This window comes from Aethalodelphis obliquidens, unplaced genomic scaffold (genome assembly GCF_003676395.1).
Source record: "Aethalodelphis obliquidens isolate GAN/ISIS:26980383/991018 unplaced genomic scaffold, ASM367639v1 scaffold20, whole genome shotgun sequence".
Lineage (NCBI taxonomy): Eukaryota > Metazoa > Chordata > Mammalia > Artiodactyla > Delphinidae > Aethalodelphis > Aethalodelphis obliquidens.
The window spans coordinates 4,767,773-4,791,677 of NW_020837964.1; the positions used below are offsets into that span (position 1 = coordinate 4,767,773).

General features: G+C 56.2%; 2 protein-coding genes across 3 annotated transcripts in view; one reads left to right on the forward strand and one right to left on the reverse strand.

The window, feature by feature from the left end:
* The window catches only part of SLC38A8 (solute carrier family 38 member 8), a 44,416-nt gene extending 32,944 nt beyond the window's left edge, over positions 1-11,472 (forward strand). Inside the window, exons 10-16 of the mRNA XM_027119155.1 lie at positions 107-315; positions 1,520-1,571; positions 3,897-5,169; positions 5,481-5,577; positions 6,444-6,557; positions 7,227-7,313; positions 10,699-11,472. Coding sequence (XP_026974956.1) covers positions 107-315; positions 1,520-1,571; positions 3,897-3,990 — 355 coding nt within the window. The 3' untranslated portion in view covers positions 3,991-5,169; positions 5,481-5,577; positions 6,444-6,557; positions 7,227-7,313; positions 10,699-11,472. The remainder of the gene's footprint in view (positions 1-106; positions 316-1,519; positions 1,572-3,896; positions 5,170-5,480; positions 5,578-6,443; positions 6,558-7,226; positions 7,314-10,698) is intronic.
* The window catches only part of NECAB2 (N-terminal EF-hand calcium binding protein 2), a 37,665-nt gene continuing 23,568 nt past the window's right edge, over positions 9,809-23,905 (reverse strand). For both annotated transcript variants that reach the window (XM_027119158.1, XM_027119157.1), the window contains 8 exons: positions 19,976-20,112; positions 17,328-17,431; positions 17,036-17,115; positions 13,943-13,996; positions 13,257-13,369; positions 10,967-11,044; positions 10,432-10,523; positions 9,809-9,953 (listed from right to left, as the gene is read on the reverse strand). In XM_027119158.1, the coding sequence (XP_026974959.1) occupies positions 9,925-9,953; positions 10,432-10,523; positions 10,967-11,044; positions 13,257-13,369; positions 13,943-13,996; positions 17,036-17,115; positions 17,328-17,431; positions 19,976-20,112 (687 nt within the window). In that variant the 3' untranslated portion in view covers positions 9,809-9,924. The remainder of the gene's footprint in view (positions 9,954-10,431; positions 10,524-10,966; positions 11,045-13,256; positions 13,370-13,942; positions 13,997-17,035; positions 17,116-17,327; positions 17,432-19,975; positions 20,113-23,905) is intronic.

Consider the following 23,905-nt stretch of genomic DNA (forward strand, 5'->3'; position numbering starts at 1 on the left):
GGTGTGCGGGGCAGTGGTGGGGGGCACTCTAGGGCACCCAGTGGTGGGCGAGTGCAGGGCTACCGCCCCCGGGAGCCCGTGGGAGCCCATAGTGCGTGGCCTCCAGGTCAGTGATGCAGGATTTCTGGAGGAGGGGCTGCTGCTGGGCGTGTGGGCCCCAGCCCCTGGCCGAGCCCTCGGGGCCGTGGGTCCGGATGTCGCTGACCGTCCTGTGGGTCACCGTGACGCTCGCCATGGCCCTGTTCCTGCCCGACCTCAGCGAGATCATCGGTGTCATCGGTGGCGTCAGCTCCTTCTTCATCTTCATCTTCCCAGGTGAGGGCCATGTGCATGGGGGGTGGGAGCCCGCGGAGGAGGGATGGCTCCCAGCCCTGTTTACTGGGCCGGGGGGGTGGGGGGGTGGGGCCGGGGCTTCGCACACCTTCCCTCATTTAACATCTCAATGGGCGTGCTGTTATCAACCTACAGATGGGAAGACGGAGGCCCTGAGGCCTCCTGGGTGGAATAGCTAGCATGTAGCGGGGCTGAGTCAGCCTCACAGCCTTGTCTACCCTCCCGCTGCTGCCACTCACTGTAGGATTTCATTTAATATTTTCAATGATATGAAACTCCTATGGTTGAAAGGTGCCCCACAAACCTCTTCCTCCTTGTCCCCCAATCTGGGAGGCAAACACAGTTTCCATGATGGACGGATTCCTAGGAAACCTTCCCAGTGTTAGTGAGTGATGATGTGAAATTCCAGCCAAATTGGCCTGATGGTTAGCCCGGCCTGGCAGACCCAGGGTGGCCAAGGCTGGGGGCTCCCGGAGAAGGGGAAGCACTTAAGGGGCAGAAACCCCAGATCCTGCGGCCCCTGGCCCTGGGAAGCGCTCTCAGACATGAGTGATGGGGTCCGAGTGCCTCACCACCTCCCTTGGCTTCCTGCCCCCCGCCGGCCAACCACCGTCTAGGGCGGATGGACCAGTGATGCTGTGTCTTGAACACACAGTACGGGCTGGGTGTCCGTGTCCTGAGTGGGGCCTTGTAGCTCTAGCTGTTTCCCGTGCTGGAAAGGACAGGCCAGGATAGGCTTGGCGGCGGGGAGATCGACAGGATCTTTAGGCAGAGCTGTCTGCCTTCAAATCTCAGCAGCACGATTAAAAAAGAAAAAAAAAAAAATGACAGAAAGAAAAAAATAACCAAGGCAGCTGGTAGTTGTGAAAGGCGTCCCAGGGGTGAGGCCCCGAGTCTGGCCCTGACCCACTGCATCTCGTCAGAGACGTGAGTGTGCGCCGTCGTTGTCGCTGGAGAGGCCAAGGTGTTAGGGGTCGTCGAGCGGGGACCCCACAGTGACGCCACTAGCCACCATTCGATGCCCACTCTCCGGGGCAGGGTGAGCCTGCGGGGCCACTTCGGGCAAAGGCCCTGGCAGCCTCCCGGGTCCCCGGGGACTGCTGGGTGTCGGCTGAGCCCTTGCGAGCTCAGGGCTGCTTTGGGTTCAATAACGAAGAGCTGGTGTGACCCCGGGTCTCCTCCGCAGGTCTGTGCCTCATTTGTGCCATCAGTGTGGAGCCCGTCGGACCCCGAGTTAAGTAAGTGTGTGCACGTGAGGGTGTCGCCTCTAGCGTGTGCGGGGTTCAGCAGGAGGGGTGTGCGAAGGCTGCTCGCCCGCCGGGTCCTGCGTGTGAGGGTTCTGCAGGCCAGGCCGGGAGGGGGGCCTTGTCCACACATCCCAGGCCGGCACACCGCGCCCTGTTCAGCCCATGCGCGGCCGCCCTTGCGCTCCGAGCGCTGTGGCCTCTGCTTGCAGCTTCATGTGATTTGGGGTCTTCCCGGCATCTTGAGGCCCAAGTCGTGCGTGTTTCCCCATCCTGCACTCAGACCCCGGGCAGGCTGGTCCTGTTGCCCCACAGGTCCCTGAGTTCCGGAGGCCGTGGGCTCCCCCATGCACCAGGGCAACACGTTCTGTTAACAGGACAGCAGGTCCTGGTTGGATGATGCCTCAGTGCTGGGCCCCACGCTCAGCCCCTTTACCCCTTCCTCTCCCTGCGATGCTGGGATATTTCCATCCCAAAGACGAGGAGGCAGAAACCAACCCACAGGCAGGTGGCGAGCAGGGCAGAGCTGGGGCTCAACTCTGGCCAACTGGACGTGGGGCCCAACGCTTACCCCCTCCCTGCTCCACGTTGCTGGTTAGACAAGACAGTTTGGACCATCCCTTTTTTCAGCGGAGTACCCTCTGCTGGGTCGGCCTGTGGTGTGACTTGGACCATGTACTCTGCCACCGAGGGGCCCAGTTGGACCCCACTGAGAAAGAGAGTGTGTGCACGGGTGATGGGCCAGAGCTCAGCCGGTGCCAGGGACCCGGGAGTCTGTGCAGATCTTGGTCCCATTTCACAGATGTGAAAACTGAGGCCAAGACGGCTAGAGAGGACACTAGTAGCTTTCTAGGGCTGCTTGTGGCTTAAATCAACAGAAATGTATTTTCTCCCAGTTCTGGAGGCCAGAAGTCCAAAGTCATGGTGTCAGCAGGCCCCACGCCCTCTGCAAGCTCTTGGGGGGATTCCATTCTGTGCTATTTCCTGCTTCTGGTGGCTCCAGGTGGTCCTTGGCTTGTGGCCGCATCACTCCCATCCCTGCCTCTGTCCTCACACAGCCTCTCCCTTGTGTCTGTGTCTCAAGTCTCCCTCTGCTTCTCTCCTCTGAGGACACCTGTCATTGGGCTTAGGGCCCACCCCCAGTCCATGGTGATCTCATCTCCAGATCGTCAACTTCATCACATCCGCAAAGACCCTATTTCCAAATGAGGTCGTGTTCACAGGTTCCAGGTGGATGTGAATTTGGGGGACCACCATTCAGCCCACTACAGATTCTCTTATGTCACAGCAGCCGTGAACTTGGGGCCCACTTGCAGCCTCTCGTTCCCCTTCGTCCAGCCACATGGAGCCCGAGCTTGGTCTTCCCACAGCGGCAGGCCTGGCTGGGCTCCCTTCTGGGTTGAGAAGCATTTTTCTGGGTATCTCTAAAGCTGCCTTGGGCTTAGCAGCAGCCCCGGTTGCCTGGGGGCCTCCTACATGGTTCTTTCCCTGTAGCGCCCTTTCAAGTCTTGCTACTTCTGTGTGGTGCCTCAGCCCAAGTTCACAGCAGCTGTTACTGATGGGCTTTAAAGATATTTTTAATCCTAGCGCTGCTTTAGGGCTTCCTGATCCATCAAAGCTGCCCCGAGGAGCCAGCAGCCCCATCACGTTTACTTCTCTCCCCGCGTTCAGGCAGGCGGGTGTTCACGGCACCGAGCTGCCGCTCTGCCACGCTGCGTAACTGGAGATGGTCTTTCCATGACAACGGATCTTTGTGGCCTTTGTTAACGGGCCAGAAATATCCCTATCATTTCGTGGGAATCTTATTATCGTGGCTTTTGCCTCACTGTCTGCACCGTCTCTCCTGGTTACGTTATGAAGCCTGTGGATGTGGTCTCGTGACCACCAGTTCCAGCCACCTCTGTCCCCTCCTCCGTGGCCCCCCCGCCGCTGTTCCCATCTGTGTGACCTAGGGCTTTCTTCTCCTTCCTCACTTTCGGGGGCGTCAACCCCCTAAAGAAAAGAAGCGGAAGAGAAGGGAGTTTGAAACTAGTGTCTCCCTCCCGCTATTTCTTTGTCTTTGATAAAATATTGGGAAGGAACGAGGTTATGAAACAACAGATCGGGTGAGAGTTGTTTTTGTTTTTTCAATTGCATGGGTACTTTATTTCCTGTTGTCTCAGAAACCCATTCCTACAGGTAAAGGAGGGTAACCTGAATTTTTTCCAAATTGGTGACTCTAGTAGGCTTCACATCGTAAGTTTTCTACATGTGTTTGGCTCGTCTGTGCAAATCTCCGGAAGAAGAGCGCGTGTTGACGCGCGTTTGTTGACTTGGCAGGTGCTTCCTGGAGGCCTGGGGGGTGGTCTCCGTGCTCGTCGGCACCTTCATCTTCGGGCAGAGCACGGTGGCGGCTGTCATGGAGCTGCTCTGAGGGGCGGCCCGCGGCCGAGCGGGATGGGGTCTCCACGGCTGCCCTGGTCCGGCTGCCTGCATCCAGCCGTGAGACCGATGTTATCTCATCATAAAGATGCTGGAGAAACGGATACGTTCTGCCTTCCCAGGCTGCTCATTTGGGCTTCTGCTGGTTCCCAGGGTTTCTGGTGCAGTGGTGAGGAGTTTCTTAGTGTCCTGGGCCTGTCCTGCAAGTGACCACAGACTGGGGGCTTCTGGCAACAGCAGTGCATTCTCTCACAGTCTGGAGGCTAGAAGTCTGAGATCAAGGTGTGGGCGGGGCTGGCACCCTCCCTCTGCAGGCTCTAGGGGGACGGTCCCTCCTGCCTCTTCCGGCTTCTGCTGGTTGCTGGCCATCCTTGGTTCTCCTTGGCTTGTGGCTGCATGCGTCCAATTTCTGCCGCCTCCCTCATGTGGCCGTCTTCCCTATGTATCTGTCTCAATTTCCCTCTTACAGGGCTCACCCTACTTCAGTATGGCTTCATCTTAATTACTTAATTGGGATCTGCAAATATCCTATTTCCAAATAAGGTCACATTCACGGTTTCCAGAGGTTAGGGCTTAAACTGTGTCCCCCAGAAAAATAAGTTAAACCCATAACTGGGAGGCAGGTGCTGAGGCCCAGAGAGCCCTACTTTGGGGTGCTGAGATCAAAGGCACGAGGCAAGGGCATTGCTCGGTGGGTGAGAGCCCAGAGGGCATTTGGGGCGGCCTCCGGTGGGGATGGCAGTGCCACGGCACGGGGGAATGCCCAAGGAGATGCGTGCCCAGAGCTGGCCACACAGCCTGTGCTTGGCCTCGCTCCAGTGGGGGGGGGGGACCCGAGGAGAGCCCCCGCCCCTTCCACTGGCTGGACCTGAAGAGCCTGGAGGCCAAGTGCGCTGTCTGCTCCATGATTCCCTCCCCGATCCGGGGGTGAGGAACCACGCCTGGAGCTGCGGCTGAGGGGGCAGGGATCTGCCCGCGGCCGGGGAGGAGAGGAGGACGGGGCCAGGGGCTCTCCCGTCGCTGTCCCCGGCACTGACCCTGCCCAGGGCCTGGCAACCCCGGATGGATGTTGCTGGATTCAGGCCGCTCTTCCTCTGCCCTGGGACGTCTGCCAGGAGCCAGCAGTGCCAGAGCCTGCGTGGGCTGACGTCCTTCAGACACCTCCCTCCAGGTAGGCAGCAGCCGGGCCTTGTTTGTTATGTCGTGTCACGTGTGTGTGAGGCTGGTGGTGATAGAACTGTGTTGGAGTTTGGTTTTTTCCAGTTTATCCACCTGTATTAATTTTGGTTTTTGAGATGTAATTCACGTACCACGTAGTCCACCCTTTTAAAGTGTACAATTCGGTGCGCATTAGACGTAGAGTCAATATCTGATTCCCGTATGTTTATCACCCCCAAAGGAACCCAGGACCCGTTAGCCCTGACTCCCTGTTGCGCCCTCTCTCCAGTTCCCCGTAACCAGGGATCCGCTTTCTGTCTCTAGGGATTTGCCCGTTCTGGACTTTCCACATGAATACATGGCCTTTTGTGTCTGGTTCCTTTGACTTAGCGTGACGTTTTCAAACTCGCCCATTTTCCAGGTGAGGCAACTGAGGCTTGGGAAACTCAAGGCCGCCTGTCGCGTGAGGTGCAGAGTTGGGTTGCGACTGATTTTGGGTTAAATTCCATCGTCCATTTTCTGTCCGCTCCTAGGAGTGGCCAAGGGGGGTGGGAACTAGTTGACCCAGGGGGTAGGGATGGGGCCCCTGCCCCCCAATGCCCTGGCTGTTGGCGGAGACTCTGACCCAGTGAGGGAGACACAGGCCCCTTCTCCAAGTGCTCTCTGACCAGCCCCACCACGGCCTGCCACACCCTACAGTGGCCACAGCGTCCTCCTGGACAAGGGCCTCAGAACAGGCACATGTGCTGGCAGAATTGACTTCCTGGAGCATGTATCACCCCAGAGCTGGCAGCGGGTTTGGATGGTCAGAGACTTATCATCTACACCCTGTGTGCTTGGCACTGTGCTGCTGCCCAGGAAGGCTGGGCTGTGATAGGACCCTTCACGGAGAGTCCTTCACGGAGGGTCCTGGGTAAGAACGAAGCATGGCGGTTAAGGGTCGTGCCAAAAAGAGAGGCAGTGTATGAAGTGGCTTTGGAGTTGGACTACTGATTGTGAATACTTTCTGCCATTTGCTTAAGATTTGGAAAGTTCATGAACCTCCTCTAAGAACCAATTTCCCCACCAGCAAAACAGACCAGCCTTATTGTGTATGAGGAGGTGAACACTGAGCTTCCTGGCAGCTAAGGGGAAAGGGGAAATAGGACCACAGGGCTTATGCCAAAGCCGGAAGGCACGTCAGGGAGGTGGTGGCCTGGCACTAATGCTAAGCAGAGATGAGGGTGGGGCTCTTGCAGGGATGACAGGTGTCACCCCTGGGTACGATCGTTTCCATCTCTCTGACAGGTGGAGGGGATTCTCATAGGACTGAGCCTCAGATCGGCCGTGATCACGCAAGGACATGATGCACAGAAATGCAGGCTGGGATGCCGCCCTCTGATGTCTGAGCTCGTGAGGCAGGTATGATCATCTCCTGGACTGACCTCCTCCAGCCGCGAGCGCCTCCCCCTGGTTCGGGATACCAGCTGGAGGACAGAGGGGCTCAAGCGGCGTGCTTGACATCAGGGTGGCGGCACCGGGCTCTGAGCACGGGCTCTGGGTCTGGAACATCGGAGCTGACTCCGCCTGCCATTTACCGGCTCTGTCTCCTTGGCAGGCTCCGTCCCCGCTCTAAACAGCCCTTGTCCTCAGGTTGCTGACCCAGGAAAACCTCCGTGAGTGCTATTCTTGGCCTCGGTGTCCTTCCTGGGACCTGGGTCAGCACCTCCTCCTTTCCCTCCTCCTCCAGCCCTTGGTTCCCATCCTGTTTGTTCCCCTCTAAAACGAAACTGAGGGCAGCCCCTCCCTCCCAGCATAGCCATAGGGATGAGCTCAGATAGACCCCCAGAGCCTGGCCTGTCTCAGGATCCCGGTCAGTTGTGACACGTGTGCTTGAGTGCAGAGAACCTCCTGTCTCAAGTGACAGCTGTGAATGGGGCCCAGTAACGTTCTGCAGTCGAGGGGACTTGTTCTCCTGCTCTGAGCAGCATGGGACAGGGGGTTCGAGTGTCCTGGGGAGGTGCCCTTCCAGTGGCTCTAGGTGCCCCCAGGTGCTGCCCAGTACCTGAGGGTTGCCTGTGTCGCACACAGGATGGCGGCCACATGCCTCCCGTGGAAGGCTTAGGTTTTGAATGGGACACGGCAAGGGACACAGATGCTGAAGATCTGTTTGAGCAGGTGAGTTGTGATTTTTTTAGAAATGAGATTCAGGTAGCATAAAGTTACCATTTTGAAGTGCACGCTGCAGGGGCGTCGGGTGCCTCCGCACTGGCACACAAGCACCTCCTCCATTGCGTCCCAAACGCCTTCCTCAGCAGTAAGCCCCCCAGCAACCCCTACTCTAGTTTCCATTTCTATAGATTTAACTCTTCCAGACGTGTCGTGTGCATGGGATCGTGCAAATGTGGCCTTCCGTGGCTGGCTGCTTTCACTCAGCGTAGGGTGTGTAAGCGTTGCCCGTGTTGTGGCCGCGGGGTCAGGTGCCTTTTTATGGCTGAATCACGGTCCACTGCATGGATAGACCTGGGTTTGTCCATTCGTCCACGATGGGCATTTGTGATGTTTCTACCTTCTGGCTCGTGTGAATAAGCTGCGGGCACAAGTGCTTGCTGGCTTAAACGCCTCAATTCTTTTGGGCCTGCTATAGACCCGGGGCGGGGAATTTCTCGGTCACGTGGTATTTCCATCTTTAACTGTTGGGGGAACCGGACTGGGATCTGACCGTATTAACCCGGAGCCGTTCCGCTGCACCTGTCTCTGCTGTGTGCAAGGTGGTTAGAGCACAGCACTGGGGGCAGACAGCTGCCCTGAGGGCTGCTCTGGGTTTGGATGAAGCAGTGCCACGTGGCTGTGTGGCCTCTGCTGAGCTGCTTGCCTTTGGGTATCGGTTTCCCTACCTGCAGATCCCAGGATGACGCAGGAAGCAGCGACGGCGCCTGCCAAGTGCCTCGCACTGGAGTGTAAAGTTAAGTGGAGGCCCTTATCCCTTTCAGAGTTGATGTTTGTTCTCTTCAGAGCCTATTCCACCCACTCAGAATCTGAGGAGGCGCTAAGTGCCCGTGGGTGCAGTCAGCCCCGAGCCTACAAGAGGCGAGAGCTGGGGCAGAGGGTCACGGACCCAGAGGGCGGGCTTCCTCAGTTGCGCCTCCAAGAACCTCCACCCCGAGATTATTTTTTGTAAAACAGCCTGGAACGGTAGCAGCTCAGGGTGGGGTGAGGTGACGCTGTCAGCAGGACCTCCTGCAGTGGCCTTCTCGTGAGCCAGGCAGTTCCTAATCTTCAAAGGAGGGGTCTTCTCCCCACTTCACAGATGAGAAAACAGAGGCTGAGGGCAAGGATGCTGACGTGTCAGCTGGGATGTAGGTTCAGCTGGGATGTGAATCTGCATTTTACGCTTCCAACAAGCCCCCACAATTTCACTGGGCACCGCGGCCCAGGTCCAGGCCCTTTCTCTGTCTCCCCCTTCCCCGGCTCCCCAGCAGCCCCGGCAGCTGCCTCCCTACCTGCCCTCCTTTCCGCCCTGCTTTGGGAAAGGGAGGCACGTCTCTCTTCTCGTCCCTTGGGACTTTTGTGTATTGTCTCTCCTGTACTGCGGCCAGGGAAATAGGAAGTTACAGGGGTAACTTCCAGCATCGGACTTGAATCACCTTGAAGTCTCGGGTCTTCTGGCTTGTTGGAACAGGGTCTGCAGTCAAGGATCGACTGTGTCCAGGGAGGTCTGGCTTTTGCGCTCGGCTCTTAGAGGAGGTGATGAACCTCTAGGACCTTGGAAAGTCCTGACACGTGTATCTTTGTTTACCTGGGGCCACTTGGGGTCAGCCTGACCTCCACAGGGGCTGGAGGCTAAGGTCGGCAGTGCAAACTCTGAAGGTGCTTCCCTGGTTGGCAGTTCCCTATGCGTAATGAATGTCACAGGGCAGCCCTGGGAGAACCAGGTGCTGTCTGCACGTGTCACTGGGAAGGGACACCCTAAGCTTGGTCCCTCCGGGACCCTCTGCCGTGCTGAGGAGTTCAGTCTGTATGTATGCTTTTGCTGCCATAATCCGTTAACCACGAGTAGAATGGCTTGGCTGCGTTCTAAGAGTCCTTCTAGTGAATTACCGAGCCGAGGGTGGTCGTGGGGACCCCCCCGCACCTCACAACAGGCGTGACTTGTTTGTCAAGATACATACCTCAGCGGCATCACTTCCCCTTGACAGATAAGACAGCTGAGGCGACTTGGTTCAGGTTTCAGGGCTAATAAGGGGCCCCGAGCATCCTGACAGCTTCACTTGCCCGCTGTCGCCCGCTGTCATCAACTAGAAAACGGGAAACAAACACGCAGCCGTCCCCAACGCTAGTTTATTTGGTGCCTGTCCCGGGCGGCTGTTTGCCTAGCAGGGCACTGGCTACATGGGGTCTACTGCCGCCTGCGGGCTCGGCCCGGGCCTGGGGGGCACTACAGGGTCCCAGCTCCTCGCAGGAGGAGGAGTGGCAACCAGGAGGGGAGAGAAGGGTGAGGGGCGAGCCCAGCCGAGGACGTGGGGGCTGGTCCTGTGTGGCCATGCGCTGGGGGCGGGGCCGCTCCCCCCTCACTGCTGCCCTCGGGCTGCAGCAGGCCCAGCAGCTCGATGCCCAGCAGCTCGATGCTGCTCTGTCAACAAGCGGGGCGGGGGAGTGCCACGGCGGGGGTTCGCCTTCACTTCAACCAGCGGGAAAAGACCTTCTTCTACTGAAAAGACAGCTCGTATACCACAGTTTCTAGAAAAGAGTGCACGTCCTTCATCAGAGGGAGCAGGGCGGCAGGGGCTCAGTCGCGGCCCAGGGTGCACCAGGCAGCTGGAGAGGAGGGAGGGAGACGCGTCAGGGGGAGGTGCCAGGCGCGCGGCAGGGGGCGCCGTGGGGAGGTGGGTGCAAAGCCAGGGGCCGGGCCCTACAAAGGGCACGAAGGGCACAGAGAGGTGCGTGTCCTGCGTGTCCTGGGGGCAGATCACGTGCCCATGGAAGGAATGGCAGTCTGGCTGGGAACGCAGCGGGGTGTCCCACAGCGCGGCCTGCCCTGGCCTGGGGGTGCTTTCAGGGCCCCTAGCACAGGCCTGCCGCATGCTGGGCTCAGGGCCCTGGCCTTTGGGGGCGGCTGAGGCCCGGCCTCCCTGCCTTGTCTAGGACCCCCTCTGGTGGCCTACACTTCCTGGCAGCTAAGGGAACAGAAGAGGCTAGGGTGGTTTGGGCCTCAGCTCAGCCATTTCTACCGGGCCCATGGCGTCCCCGCTTCCTCTGTAGCTGGTCCAGGCCCTCCTCCCCGCTACCCCGCTACCTGGCACGGAGATCCGGGAGAGGGCCTCGGGCTGGCTCAGCGTGTCCACCTTGACGTGCCGGAACGCCTTGCACACGGGGCTCTGCAGGTGCCTGCAACGCAGGGGGCCGCCCGTGAGCTCTTGGGGCCACACCCCAGTCAGCCCAGCTCGGGGCTCAGAGCCCTGGTGCAAAGGTGGGGCCGGGGCCCCGGGGGCACAGCCTGGCTCTTGCCTCCCCCTGAGCAACCTTCACTGAAAGAACTTTCTGGATTTTTATCCTTGGGCAGCAGTTTTGAAACAGGAGCAACCCTGGCCTCCGCTCCCAGATTCAGGGCCCAGCAGAGCACGTTCAGGGGGTCAAGCTCCAGCCTGAGAAACGCCACCTCCAAGTGGATTGAGGCCCAGCCGTCTGAGTAGTGGAGGCCGCTGGAACCCCGCCTCTTCACCCTCTCAGCCAAGGAGCCTCTGGGACAAGGAAGGGCCTGGAAAGGGGGCCGGGGCTGGTCCCCGCCCCCCGTCCCACCACCTAACCCCCGGCCGAGGGCTGACACCTACATCTTCCACTCCTCCTCTGTCTCCCAGAACTCGTAGACCACGAAGGTGACGCCGTCCGCCAGCCTCACGGCAGCGATGCTGCAAGAGGAGAGAGACCGGACTCAGTGGCTGCACGGGGCTGCTTGCTCCCCAATGGGGTGCACACAGGGCCACACGCCCCCCAGACAGGGCGGCCCCTGAGCCAGGCTCGGGGCTGCCTGAAGACCCTGGAAACGTGAGGCTGGCAGAAGCTGCAGCAGCCGGGGGTGGTGACAGGCCCGCAAGGCAGCCTGTCACCACCCGAGGCTGCCCTCAGTAAGACGCTCCCTTTCTGATCAGGCCCCCCGAACCCTCCAGGACCAGCCACCTAGTCTGATCAGCTGCGTGCACCTCTCTACCCTCTAGAGCAAGGCCTGGCCCGGTACAGGGGCCAGCGTGGCTGCTGAATGAATGACAGTGAAACGTCTTTGAAAAAGGCTTTCTAGTCATTGAAAAACCTACCTTTAAAACTAAAAGCATCTCCACCTCCCACGTCCTTCCTTCATAATCATTTTTTCATTTAATCCTTAAAAGTAGGAGAATCAGACATGGCCCAAGGCCAGAGCTGTCGTCCCTGTGTGAGCACCAGGGTACTCACCCCATTTCAAGTAAGACAGAGACCCAGGCTGGGGGGATGGAGCAAGGTGGGGGGGTGCCTCTAAGAAGGTGGCCGACCCCGGGAGAGGGAGGGCCGGCCTCCCCCGAGGTCACGATACCACCCCATCTGGCCTCTCGGCCACCCCCATTCCTTCTCCTTTTCCCACACGCTCAATAGCACAGAACCCCAAGCATCCCTCAGGAGAATCCTGCCCCCGTGGCGTCTGCTGCATTACTACAGGCAATTCCAGGTTTGGGGCTGCAGAGAGGACGCCCTACTGCATGCTGCCCCCTCCCGGCCCTTCCCAGCCCCAGGCCCCCTTCTTCCACGCCGTCTCCCTTGATGAGCACACAGCTCCCGTGGCTCCGGGTGACACCTGCATGCCCACCACTCCCCAGATCTCCCCACTTGTACATCGGCACCTCGAAGGGCATCTGAAATTTAACGTGGCCTTACTCCCCGCACCCACGCGCCTGACCTTCCGCGGCTTCTCCCGCTCAGCCTGTGGCCCCGTCCTCCATCAAGTTCCTGAAGCATCTCACACTCCGCCCGGCCTCTTTCTGCAGCCCCCCACCCCATCCCGGCCATGGTCAAGTCCAGTCAGCCCCACTCCAAAACAGACCCCAGCTCTGCCCACATCGTGCCAAGACCAGTGCCCTCTCCGGGTGACTGCATGGCCTCTCCCTGGCCGCCAGCTGCACACCTGTTGCCACCCCTTCTTACACAAAGGAGGCAAGACCGAGTCTCCCTCCTGCCTAAGCATCTCTCCCCCATGGTCCCTGGTCCCCGGAACGAGCAGGGCCTGCCTGCCTCTCTGGCCATCTGCCCCACCCACCCCTGGGTCACTCTGTCGAGCCACACCAGCTGCTTGCTTTTTTCTCAAACACGGCACCCTCACTGCCACACCAGGTCTGGGCACGAGCCTGTGCCAGGCCTTCTGCGGCGGGGGGAGCTGCTCAGCACTCAGCCTGAGCACACACGCAGCCCCTCCCCAAAGCCCCCTGTGCGCTGGCCTGCACAGCGCCCACCGCCAACCGGAATCATCTTTCTTCACCTGCCCTCCGCCACCACCTGGAACTAACGTGCAGCAAGAGCAGCTGAGTCATGCTGCACCCCCAGGCCTGGCCCCCCTGCTTCACCAGGAAGCAGGTGGAGGCACATGTGCTCTTGAGGTAGGAAAAAAGCAACCGGGGAGGGAGACGCTCGAGGCAGGGAACAGGCACGGAGCCTACCGCTGGGCACCGACAGGTGGGCCACGGACGGGAGACAGCCCGGCAGCTTGCGCCAACGGCCCTCTGGGACCACCCCCAGCAAGGATGCAGGCCTTGGCCGCAGGGACCAGAGGGTGAGGCCCCCGAGTGGCGGCTAACGCTGAGTGGGCGCTGGGGGCCAGGCACTGGCCTGTACCCCCCACGGTTATTATTCCACTGACGCCTCCAACCCCACCAGGGAGCGGGTCCGGGCAGTGGACCCACTTTACGGATGAGTAAGCTGAGGTCCGCGAGATGAAGTCAGTTGGCACGTTTGCGCAGCAAAGAAGAGCCCGCGCTAGGACCACCCCGCTAGGGGGCTTCCCTGGGGTCCGCTGTGTTCTCAGGGGTGAGGCCGGTCCTGCCCTGTGCCTCCACCCCAGACACAGCTCCCAGCCACCACCGCGCCCCGCGGCTTACTCACTGGAAGCAGTTCCTGGCTCCGGCGGTGCCCCTCAGGTACTGACGCAGGGAGTCCAGGAACTCGACCAGCTGCTCAGGGCACACGGCCATCTCCTGCCGGACCAGCTGCAGATGCTCCGGGGCCACAGGACCAGTGAGCCACCCTGCGGGCTCCCTGGCATCCCGCCTCCCCCGGGACCCCGCCCAGCCCAGGAGCCCGCCTCCCCAGGACAGGACAACTTCTTCAGAATAAAACCGACCCACTCCCCCGCTGCACACACACACTTTTCATTCTTACACGTGGAAACTGGCGAAAAGTGAGCTAAGCTTAAGAAGCCAAATGCAGGGAGTAGTCCCACAAGTGCTGAAAAAACAGACAGGGTCGCTTAAAGAGGCTCCAGAGAGACTGGGAGCTACCTGCAAGGCTTCGGGTCCAGGACACAACAAAACGAGTGACCAGCAAAATTGTTTCTGATTGAATCAGCATTTTGATGTCACTGTCCTGCTGATTACGTTGCTCCGGGCCCCACCGATCACAGCCCTGGAGCCTCTAAGAATGCTCATGGGAGGGGAGGGTGGCCAAGTGCTGGGGCTGCATCTCCCCTTGTGGTGGTCCCAGGGTAGAGGTGTCAGGGACACTAAGCCGCCTGCATCTTTGAGGCCTGGCTCAGGCAGGGATGGGGCCACAGGAGAGGGAGGGGTCCTCACCATGTTGGTGCTTTCTTCATCCGAGAGATGCTGCTGGAAGTCAAACCAAAGGGTCTGCAACAACAAAGCATGAAGAGATGCCTGAGACAGAGGCCACCGCTGCTAGGGAGGCTCCCAGGACCACCACAGTGACCCCTGAGCACCCAGGGCCACCGAAGAGCTCCAGCCCCTCCACCCCACGGTTCCAGCGGCTCTGGAGTCCCCGAGCGGGTGGGAGCTCCCAGGGCCAGGCCTCTCTGGGCAGGGCTCAGCCCACCCTCCAGGCAGTGCCGGCTCAAGACAGGAGCCGGGAAGCCAGGCTGCAAGGCCACCCACAGGGAGTGGCACAGATCCCTTCTGGCCGTGGCATCTAGGGGGCGCTGGAGCCACAGAGGCCAAGCACGCCAATTGCAGAGCACACGAAGGAGGCTCCACTGTGCTGAACCCAGGACGCTGGGGTTTTGTCACAACTTCCGCCGACAGCCTTGCTGGCAACAGGTTCCCCGACAACTTACACGTCGCCCCCAGTCACAGCCCCTGGCACCTCATGAATATAACGGCCTGAATGAGGTGGTCTGTGCTCGCTGGCCTTCCACCGGCCCTGGGGGCTAAACCCTCTACGAAATCTTATGTAACTTGCCAGACTCCCCGAGGTCATGGCTGCCCTACTGTGAGCTCTAGGAAAGCAGGAAGCCCGTGCACTCTGCTCCTGACCGCGTGCTTGTGTCTGTAATGGTGCCCAGCACCATGACTGCAGAGCAGAGAACCCAGAGGCCACAGAAGCTGGTCCCGGGTCAGAGTCTGAGTCTGAGGCCAAGCCTCTCTCCTGATCCACGGAATCAGGATCCTTCTTCCTTTTTCTTGGGCACCCCAATAAAGGCCACCTCTGTGCCCATCCCTGTCCATCCTCCACGAGGGCAGCCCGTGTCCCTGGCGCAATCCCGCACCCACGCGGCCCATCTGCAGGGCCGTGACCCATGCAGTCACCACCTGGACATTCTTAATAATGTTGGAACAAGGGGCCCCATAAATTACACAGCCGGCCCCAGAGAGGGTACTGACTTTCCGGGGACATAGGGTGTGCATGTCGGCGTTTGTAGGCGGCCAAGGTCTGCTTGGCAGAGCAAGTCTCTTTCCGTGCTTTTAAAACCGTGTAGATGGGCTCCTGGAGAGCACTGGTTCCCTAGATTTCTCCTGGCCAGCTGGGCCCCGCGGCAGTGAGGATGAGGTAAAGATGAGGGGAGGGTGGAGGAGGGACGGCGGCACCCACGTCTGCGCCCCCCGCCCCGTCTCCCTGCCTCGCCGTCCCAGCGTTCCAGGAGCCCAGGCACAGCTAGGAGCGCTCAGGTTCGCCCTTGGAGGGCGGGGTCCAGAGCAGGTCCCGGATTGGCCCCTGCTCGCAGCTCGGGCCAATCAGAGGCTGGGAAGAGGGCCCCCCGCCCCGTCTCCAGGACGCACAGGTGCTCCTTGGTTTCCAGCCAGCCGGTTGTTAGGGCGACTGGGGCGCTAAAAATAAACTTCAAAGAGCCTCCCCCTGGGGGCGCCCGCAGAGTTGTTATGACAACCGGGCCTCAGGGTCCCCGCCGAGCCTTTCCCACCGCTCCCACCCAGCAGCTGGCTTTGGCGGGGGGTGGGGGGGTGGGGGTGGGGGGGGATCCCACCTCCGCCTCAGACCTGCAGGTGGGATGGCCACCTCCTCCCTCGGACTCCTCTCCAAGTCTCAGCCTCACCTCCTCCTGGGGAGCCCCACCCACTGCCCTCACGAATCCCTCAGAACCCACAAACCCATCAAAGCACTATTTTTCTTTTGCCCTTTTGCAAAAGAGATAAAAAAATTCAGAGAAGTAGGAAAAATGTAAACTTGCCACTGCAACCCCACAGCCTGGAGATCCCTGCTATCTTGGTTTATGTTGATATACAGGTATGGTATGTGTATAGGTTCTGGCATCAGAATGTCTAATAATAACTGCTAAACAACATTGCTAATATTAAATGCTAACTATGCAGCAGGCTCTGTGCTAAGCCATTAAGACACCATTTAATTTAATCCTCACAATGACCCTGTGAGAGGTGCCATTCTGATTATTTTCTCCGTGGTTAGAGGAGGACTCTGAGGTTCAGAGAGGGGAGGTCATTGGCCCAAGGTCACACAGCTGTTAAGTGGTATAGCCAGGATTCAAATACAGGCAGTCCGATACTGGAGCCTGTTGGTAAACCTTAAGGCAAATTATTTTCTTTCTTCCAACGAATGGTAATCGTTATGGGCTGAACTGTGTTCCCCCAAAATTCATATGTTGAAGTCCCAATCCCCAGTACCGCAAAACGTGACTATATTTGGAGACAGGACCTTTGAATAGGTGATTAAGTTAGAATAAGGTCACATGGGTGGGCTCTAATCCAGTATGACTGGTGTCCTTATAAGAAGAGATCAGGACACAGACACACACAGACACAGGGAGAAGACGGCCGTCTACACGCCAACGAGAGAGGCTTCAGAAGAAACCAGCCCCGCCAACATCCTGATTTCAGATTTCTAGCCTTGATCTGTGAGAGAATAAATGCCAGGGTTTAAGCCCCAGTTCTGGCAGCCCTGCAAAGCGAACACAATCGTATCCTGACTGCCTACCGAGCCGTGAAATGTTCTCCGAAAACACGATCCCATAAAGGCTGTGCCACTTTCCATCACTTGTGGATGTGTCACGTCCCATTTTAAGAAACTTCACGCTGCCGGTCATTCTAATCTCTCCTGGGACGTCACCATCCCTCACCCACCACCTTGCTGGGTCTAGGCTACCACCTGCCCAGACCACGCCGCCGCCTTAACGCCTCCTTGAAGCTCTGTCCCCTTGCTGCCCGTGGTCCTGCCGACTACTTTCTGTTCCTCGAGACGCCCCTCCTGGCTGCCCGCCCGCCCTCCACAGCCGCTCCTCTCCTCGGCTCCTACACAATGGACCCGTTCCCGGCGTCCACCCTTACTCCGCGCTCCACCTGGGCAATGTCCTTTCCAGGGCTTCCTGACTCCTGTCTCGAGCTCTGGCCTCACTCTGCACTCCCTGGGGGCTGGGAGGGCGGGGGGTGGATGCAGGGACAGAGGCGAGGGCTCAGTGGGCTCACCTTGCTCTCCAGCCGTCCTATCAGCCCCGCCAACCTGCTGATCTGGGCTTCCAGGCCCTCCTCCCTGGAGTCTGAGGTGACTGGGAAGGAAGAACAGAGATGCTGATTGGGGGGGGCAGGGCCAGGCCTAAGGTGGAGGGGAGCTCCCGGCCCTGCCCCGGCGCTGAGACCTGTCCCCAGCCCTCCCAGGCTCGGTCCCCATGGGAGGCCCAAGCCCCACGTGGACCACTCTCAGAATTCCCCCCAGGACCCCCCAGCCAGTGCCCCCCACTCTGGGCCACTGCTCGCTCACCAAGCGGGAAGCTCTTCCCTTGCTCCACGGCCGTGAGCTTGTGGTTGTGGGCGTAGACGGGAGTGGAGCTCCCAGACCAGGTCTCCACCACGCTGTGGTTCTGTCTGCAGAGGAGTGGGGCAACACACACTATGAGGGGGGCTGCAGGGCTCTGGCCGCCTGTGGCAGCTTCGACAAACATTAAGCACCGACTGGGGGCTGAAACGTGCAGAGAACTCACTCCGTGGAGCCCCGGCCCTGTGAAGTGAACATCGTGGCCTTTGTTTTACAAAGGGGAACAACAGGCCCACTGGCCAAGGCCACGCTGCAAGCGGGGCCGGGTTGGGATGAACTCAGATCCTTTCCAGGAACCCAGACCCTGTTCCCGGGAGGTTTAGTTCCAGGGCCGGGCGAGGCTGAGCCAGGCCCCCAGCCTCCCCACAGCCCACGGCTGCCCCTCTCCCCGGCCCTGCCAGCCTCGCTGGGAGCCGATTCAGCGTTCACTGCCCTCTGGGGTGGGGGCCTGCGTTGGCTAACAAGCCCCCTGTCCAAAAAAGGAAGCCCTAAGACACAGTCGAGAGCGGGCATCTGACAAAGACCCGTGATCCTGACCTCAGCCTGGCCCCACCCCGTCATGACACCACCCGCCACGCACTCTACTGATGTGCACACACACGCACAGCACCCGGCATCCCTGACGTGCACACACAGCCCACCCAACGCTGTGCCTGGCACGCAGTAGCGACTCAACAAATGCCCAAACCCCATGTGCAAAAATGCTGGAAAACTCACCACAGACGTAAAAATACAGCCAGACGCACATATCCCCCCAACACACACACACACACACACACACACACACACACACACACACACACACACACACACACACACACACACACACACACTCCTGTGTGCACGGCCGACACGCCTGGTCCACGGGGCTGCCTTGGTAAGGTTCTGGAATTTGCCTCCTGTGAGCCTGAAAGCCCAGCAGCCTCTCCCTGTGCAGAGGGGCCAACCACCCCGACCCCCCACCAGGGGAGGAGAAAGGCTGGCAGATTCCCTGAGGTGTCAATCGGGGCGCCTCAACAAACTCAGACCACGAGTGGGAACCGTGGGAGTCCCCCAAGGGCGGCAGGGTCTGAACCAGTGGCTCGTGCCTGGGTCACGGCGTCCCTAGGCCTGGGAAAGAGAATGCTCAGGGGACCTGCAGCTGAGAGCCGAAACAGCTGAGATTTGGGCAGTTTGAGGTGGCAGTGCCTGTGAAGCAGATGTGTCTCCCCTTCGCGATGTGCCACTCCTGCCAACAACATCCCCAAGTAAGCTTCCAAAAAGGGGGCAGCAGGTGTAACGGCTGACACGTGACGGAACTGGCAAAGCGCAGGAAATGGGCTCTGAAAATCACGCAGCGGTCCTATCTGTTCTGCAGCAAACCGCAGCTTTTTAAATCAAGATAGTGATGAAAAAAAAAATGAAGAAAATCTATGTGACAGCTTCCAGAGCTGAGGCTGTTAACCTTGGGAACCCTCAGAATCACAAGACTGATCAGCTATGCAGAGTTCTGGGCCCAGCTCCCAGGGACCCTAATCCAGTGGGCACGGCCGGAGCCCAGGAATCTGCACTGTGCATATCCTAGGTGACCGGGCTGCAGGTGCTGAGAGCAAAGGCATTTTGCGAACAGCATCACTGAGCAGCCTTTGCAGTCATATCTGACTGGGACAAGCCCCCCACCAACCAAAAAAACACAACCCCCCAGGCCCAGCAACCAACACCCTGCTGTGCCAGGTCTCTGCCCGGGAAACCGCGGCAGAGACTCAAGGCTCAGTAACGCATGGGCACCTGGCAGCTGCCCCCGCCTGTTTCTATTTCTTTATTCCCCCTTTGCCCCGGGCACATCAGCTCTTCAGGGAAGAACCGGCACAGAGGAGTTGGCCGGAACTTAGGACAGCAAATGGGAGGGCTCATGGCCCCCAAGGGCTGGCCCTGCCAGGCCGGAATGAGACTGCTAACTCTCCGGACCCCCATCTCACCGCCCCAACAGTGTCCCCCTGCAAAGAGGGGGGACCCCAGGTACTTTTCCACGGCTTCAAGGACCCACAAACAAGGCTTTAAATAACACTAACTAACATTGGGAGAAAACCACTCCATTTCACTGCTCTTTCAATCTTTCTGAGGTCATGCTTTGATGCTCCTCTGTTTTCAATGCCCATCTACGATCTCACAGCCTCTCTTTTTGAACAAAGAGGGAGCGGGCCTCAGTGTCCAAGCTGCCTGCGGGCACCAACAGCGCTTATTTTTACAATTTCTTCACTCACAGCATGTGATACTTGTTTTCGAATGATGGTAATAGCCACCAGAGTTTCCTAAATTTATTCCCAGGTTTTAAAAAATGAGTCAAACAATAGAATAGTTTTAGCTAAACAATAACGTGAGCAATATGGAAATGTGGCCAAATGGACCAGAGTCTAGGAACTAGTCATAACTCTGTGAGGAGGCAGGTATATAATCGTCCCCACTTAAAGAGCTGGGGAAGTGGAGGCACAGAGGGGAACAGCAGCTTGCCCAAGCTCACCCAGCCCCCAAGCACACGAACGTCCCCACCAGGCAGCAGGTCAGCACACACACGGCCCACTCCCACAGGCCCCCACAAGGTCCCACCAACGCACCGGATCTGGCTGGTCTGCTCTTCGATGGCCTCCACCGCACTCTCCACCGAGCTCAGCAGGGACTGGATCTGATTGGCCGTCTCCTTCAGGAGGAAGCGTGTCACAAACTGGTCCACGTTGCTCCCACCCTCATACACCTGTGGCGGGAAGGGAAGGGGCACAGAGGGGAAAAGAGTTGGGGAGGGATCGTGGGTGGAGATCTGGTGCAGGGGTGGGGGGACACCTAGGGTCAGTGTCTCTGCACTGGGATGGGGGTATCACAGGGCTCCAGCATGAAGGCAGGGGTACAGACTCAAGAGACCAAGGTGTGAGCCCCAGCTTCACCAATTACTAGTACTGTGACCTCCACACCACAACAGAAATCACTGTAGTAGCTATCTCATAACACTGTAGTAAGGACTGAAGGAAAAAAATTATATAAAATGCTCAGCACTGTGCTTGTCACATAGCAAATACTCAGTATACAGTAGCTGCTATGATGATGATGATGATGATGATGATGGTGATGGTGATGATGATGAGAAAGATGGTGGTGGGTCACTTCTGTTCAACATAGTATTGGAAGTCCTAGCCCCAGCAATCAGACAAGAAAAAGAAATAAAAGGTATCCAAATTGGAAGGGAAGAGGTAGAGTTGTCACTATATGCAGATGACATGATACGATAAATAGAAAGCCCTAAGGACTCCACAGAAAAACTACTAGATCTAATAAAGGAATTCAGTAAAGTAGCAGGACACAAGATTAACATTTGGAAATCGGTTGCATTTCTTTACACTAACAATGAAACATCAGAAAGGGAATGCAAAAAAACAATACCTTTTAAAATCGCACCAAAAAAACACACAAAACCTAGGAATAAACCTGACCAAGGAGCTGAAAGACTTATATGCTGAGAACTATAAAACATTAATACAGGAAATTAAAGAGGATTCAAGGAAATGGAAAGATATCCCATGTTCTTGGATTGGAAGAATATTGTTAAAAATCACAAAACTACCCAAAGCAATCTACAGATTTAATGTGATCCCTATCAAATGACATTTTTCACAGAACTAGGATAATCCAAAAAGTTATATGGAACCATAAAAGACCCAGAATTCCCAAAGCAATCCTGAGGGGGGGAAAAAACAAGAAAGCAGGAGGCATAACTCTCCCAGACTTCAGACAATACTACAAAGCTACAGTAATCAAAACAATGTGGTACTGGTACAAAAAGAGACACACAGATCAATGGAACAGAATAGATAGACCAGAAATAAACCCACACACCTATGGTCAATTAATCTTTGACAAAGGAGGCAGGAATATAAAATGGGAAAAAGACAGGCTCTTCAGCAAGTGGTGCTAGGAAAACTGGACAGCCACAGGTAAATCAATGAAATTAGAACACACCCTCACACCATGCACAAAAATAAGCTCAAAATGGCTTAAAGACTTAAACATAAGACATGACACCATAAAACTCCTAGAAGAGAACATAGGCAAAACATTCTCTGACATAAAATGTATCAATGTTTTCTTAGGTCAGTCTCCCAAAGCAATAGAAATAAAAACAAGAATAAACAAATGGGACCTAATCAAACTTACAAGCTTTTGCACAACAAAGGAAACCATAAAAAAAAAAACACGAAAAGACAACCTACAGCATGGGAGAAAATATCTGCAAATGATGCGACTGACAAGGGCATAATCTCCAAAATATACAAACAGCACACACAACTCAGTAACAAAAAAAACAAACAACCCAATCCAAAAATGGGCAGAGGATCTAAGCAGACATTTCTCCAAAGAAGATATACAATAGCCAAAAGGCACATGAAAAAATGCTCAACACTGCTAACTATTAGAGAAATACAAATCAAAACTACAATGAGGTACTACCTCACACCCATCAGAATGGCCATGATTAAAAAGTCTACAAATGACAAATGCTGGAGAGGGTGTGGATACAAGGGAACCCTCCTACACTGTTGGTGGGAATGTAAGTTGGTGCAGCCACTATGGAAAACAGTATAGAGGTTCCTCAAAAAACTAAAAACAAAGTTACCATATGATCCAGCAATCCTACTCCTGGGCATATGTCCGGACAAAACTATAATTCAAAAAGATACATGCACCCCTATGTTCACAGCAGCACTATTCACAATAGCAAAGACATGGAAACCACCTAAATGTCCATAGACAGATGACTGGGTAAAGAAGATGTGGTGTATATATATATATACACACATATATATATACAATGGAATACTACTCAGCCATAAAAAAACACAAAATAATGCCATTTGCAGCAACATGGATGCAACTAGAGATTACCATACTAAATGAAGTAAGTCAGAAAGAGAAAGACAAATACCATATGATATCACTCATATGTGGAATCTAAAGTACGGCACAAATGAACGTACCTACAGAACAGAAACAGACTCATGGACGTAGAGAACAGACTGGTGGTTGCCAAGGGGGAGGGGGAGTGGGAGTTTGGAATTAGCAGATGCAAACTATTATATATAGAATGGATAAACAACAAGGTCCTACTGTATAGAACAGGGAACTATATCCAACCTCCTGGGAAAAACCATAATGGAAAATATTTTAAAAATGCATGTATATAACTGAGTCACTTTGCTGTACAGCAGAAATTAATACAACATTGTTAATCAACTATTCTTCAATAAAAAAATAATAAAAGTAACTAAATTATAAATAAAAAATGTAAAAAAAGATGGTGGTAGTGATGATGGTTATGAACATGATGATGGTGATGATGGTGAAGATGGTGGTGGTAATGATGGTGGTGATGGTGGTGATGATGGTAAAGATGGTGGTGATGATGATGGTGAAGATGGCGGTAATGGTGGTGGTGATGGTTATGAAGAGGATGCTGATGATGGTGATGGTGGTGATGATGGTAAAGATGGTGGTGATGATGGTAAAGATGGTGGTGGTAATGATGGTGGTGATGGTAAAGATAGTGGTGGTAATGATGGTGGTGATGATGATGGTGAAGATGGCGGTAATGGTGGTGATGGTTATGAAGAGGATGCTGATGATGAAGGTGATGGTGATGATGGTAAAGATGGTGGTGGTAATGATGGTGGTGATGGTGATGATGGTAAAGATGGTGGTGGTGATGATGATGGTGAAGATGGTGGTAATGGTGGTGGTGGTGGTTATGAAGAGGATGCTGATGATGAAGATGATGGTGGTAATGATGGTAAAGATGGTAGTGGTAATATGGTGGTGATGATGGTGATGGTGGTGATGATGGTGATGATGGTAAAGATGGTGGCGGTAATGATGGTGGTGATGATGGTGAAGATGGCGGTGATGGTGATGGTTATGAAGAGGATGCTGATGATGATGGTGATGTTGGTGAAGATGGTGGTGATGGTTATGAAGATGGTGATGGTGGTGGTGTTCTTGATGTTGTTGTGGACAGGGATAAAGTATTAGGGAAGAAGAATTCACAGCCTCCTTCCTTCCTTCCTCCTCTGAGGTGGATTCTTTGGGCCAGGCATGGTGTCACACGCCTGCAGTCCCAGCTTCCTGGGAGGCTGAGGCAGGAGGATCACTTGAGCCCAGGAGTTCGAGGCTGCAGTGCACTAGGTCCTAAGTTTGGCATCAACGTGGTGAGAGCAGGGGATCACCAGGTTGCCTATGGAGGCATGAACCAGCCCAGGTCAGAAAAGAAGCAGGTCAAAAGTGTGCTAAGTAAGCCCACACACCTGCGGTCAGTTGATCTTCGACAAAGGAGGCAAGAATATACAATGGGGAAAAAGTCTCTTCAGCAAGTGGTACTGGGAAAGCTGGACAGCCGCAGGCAAATCAGTGACGTTAGAACACACCCTAACACCATAAACAAGAATAAACTTAAAATGGCTTAAAGACCTAAACACAAGACATGACACCATAAAACTCCTGGAAGA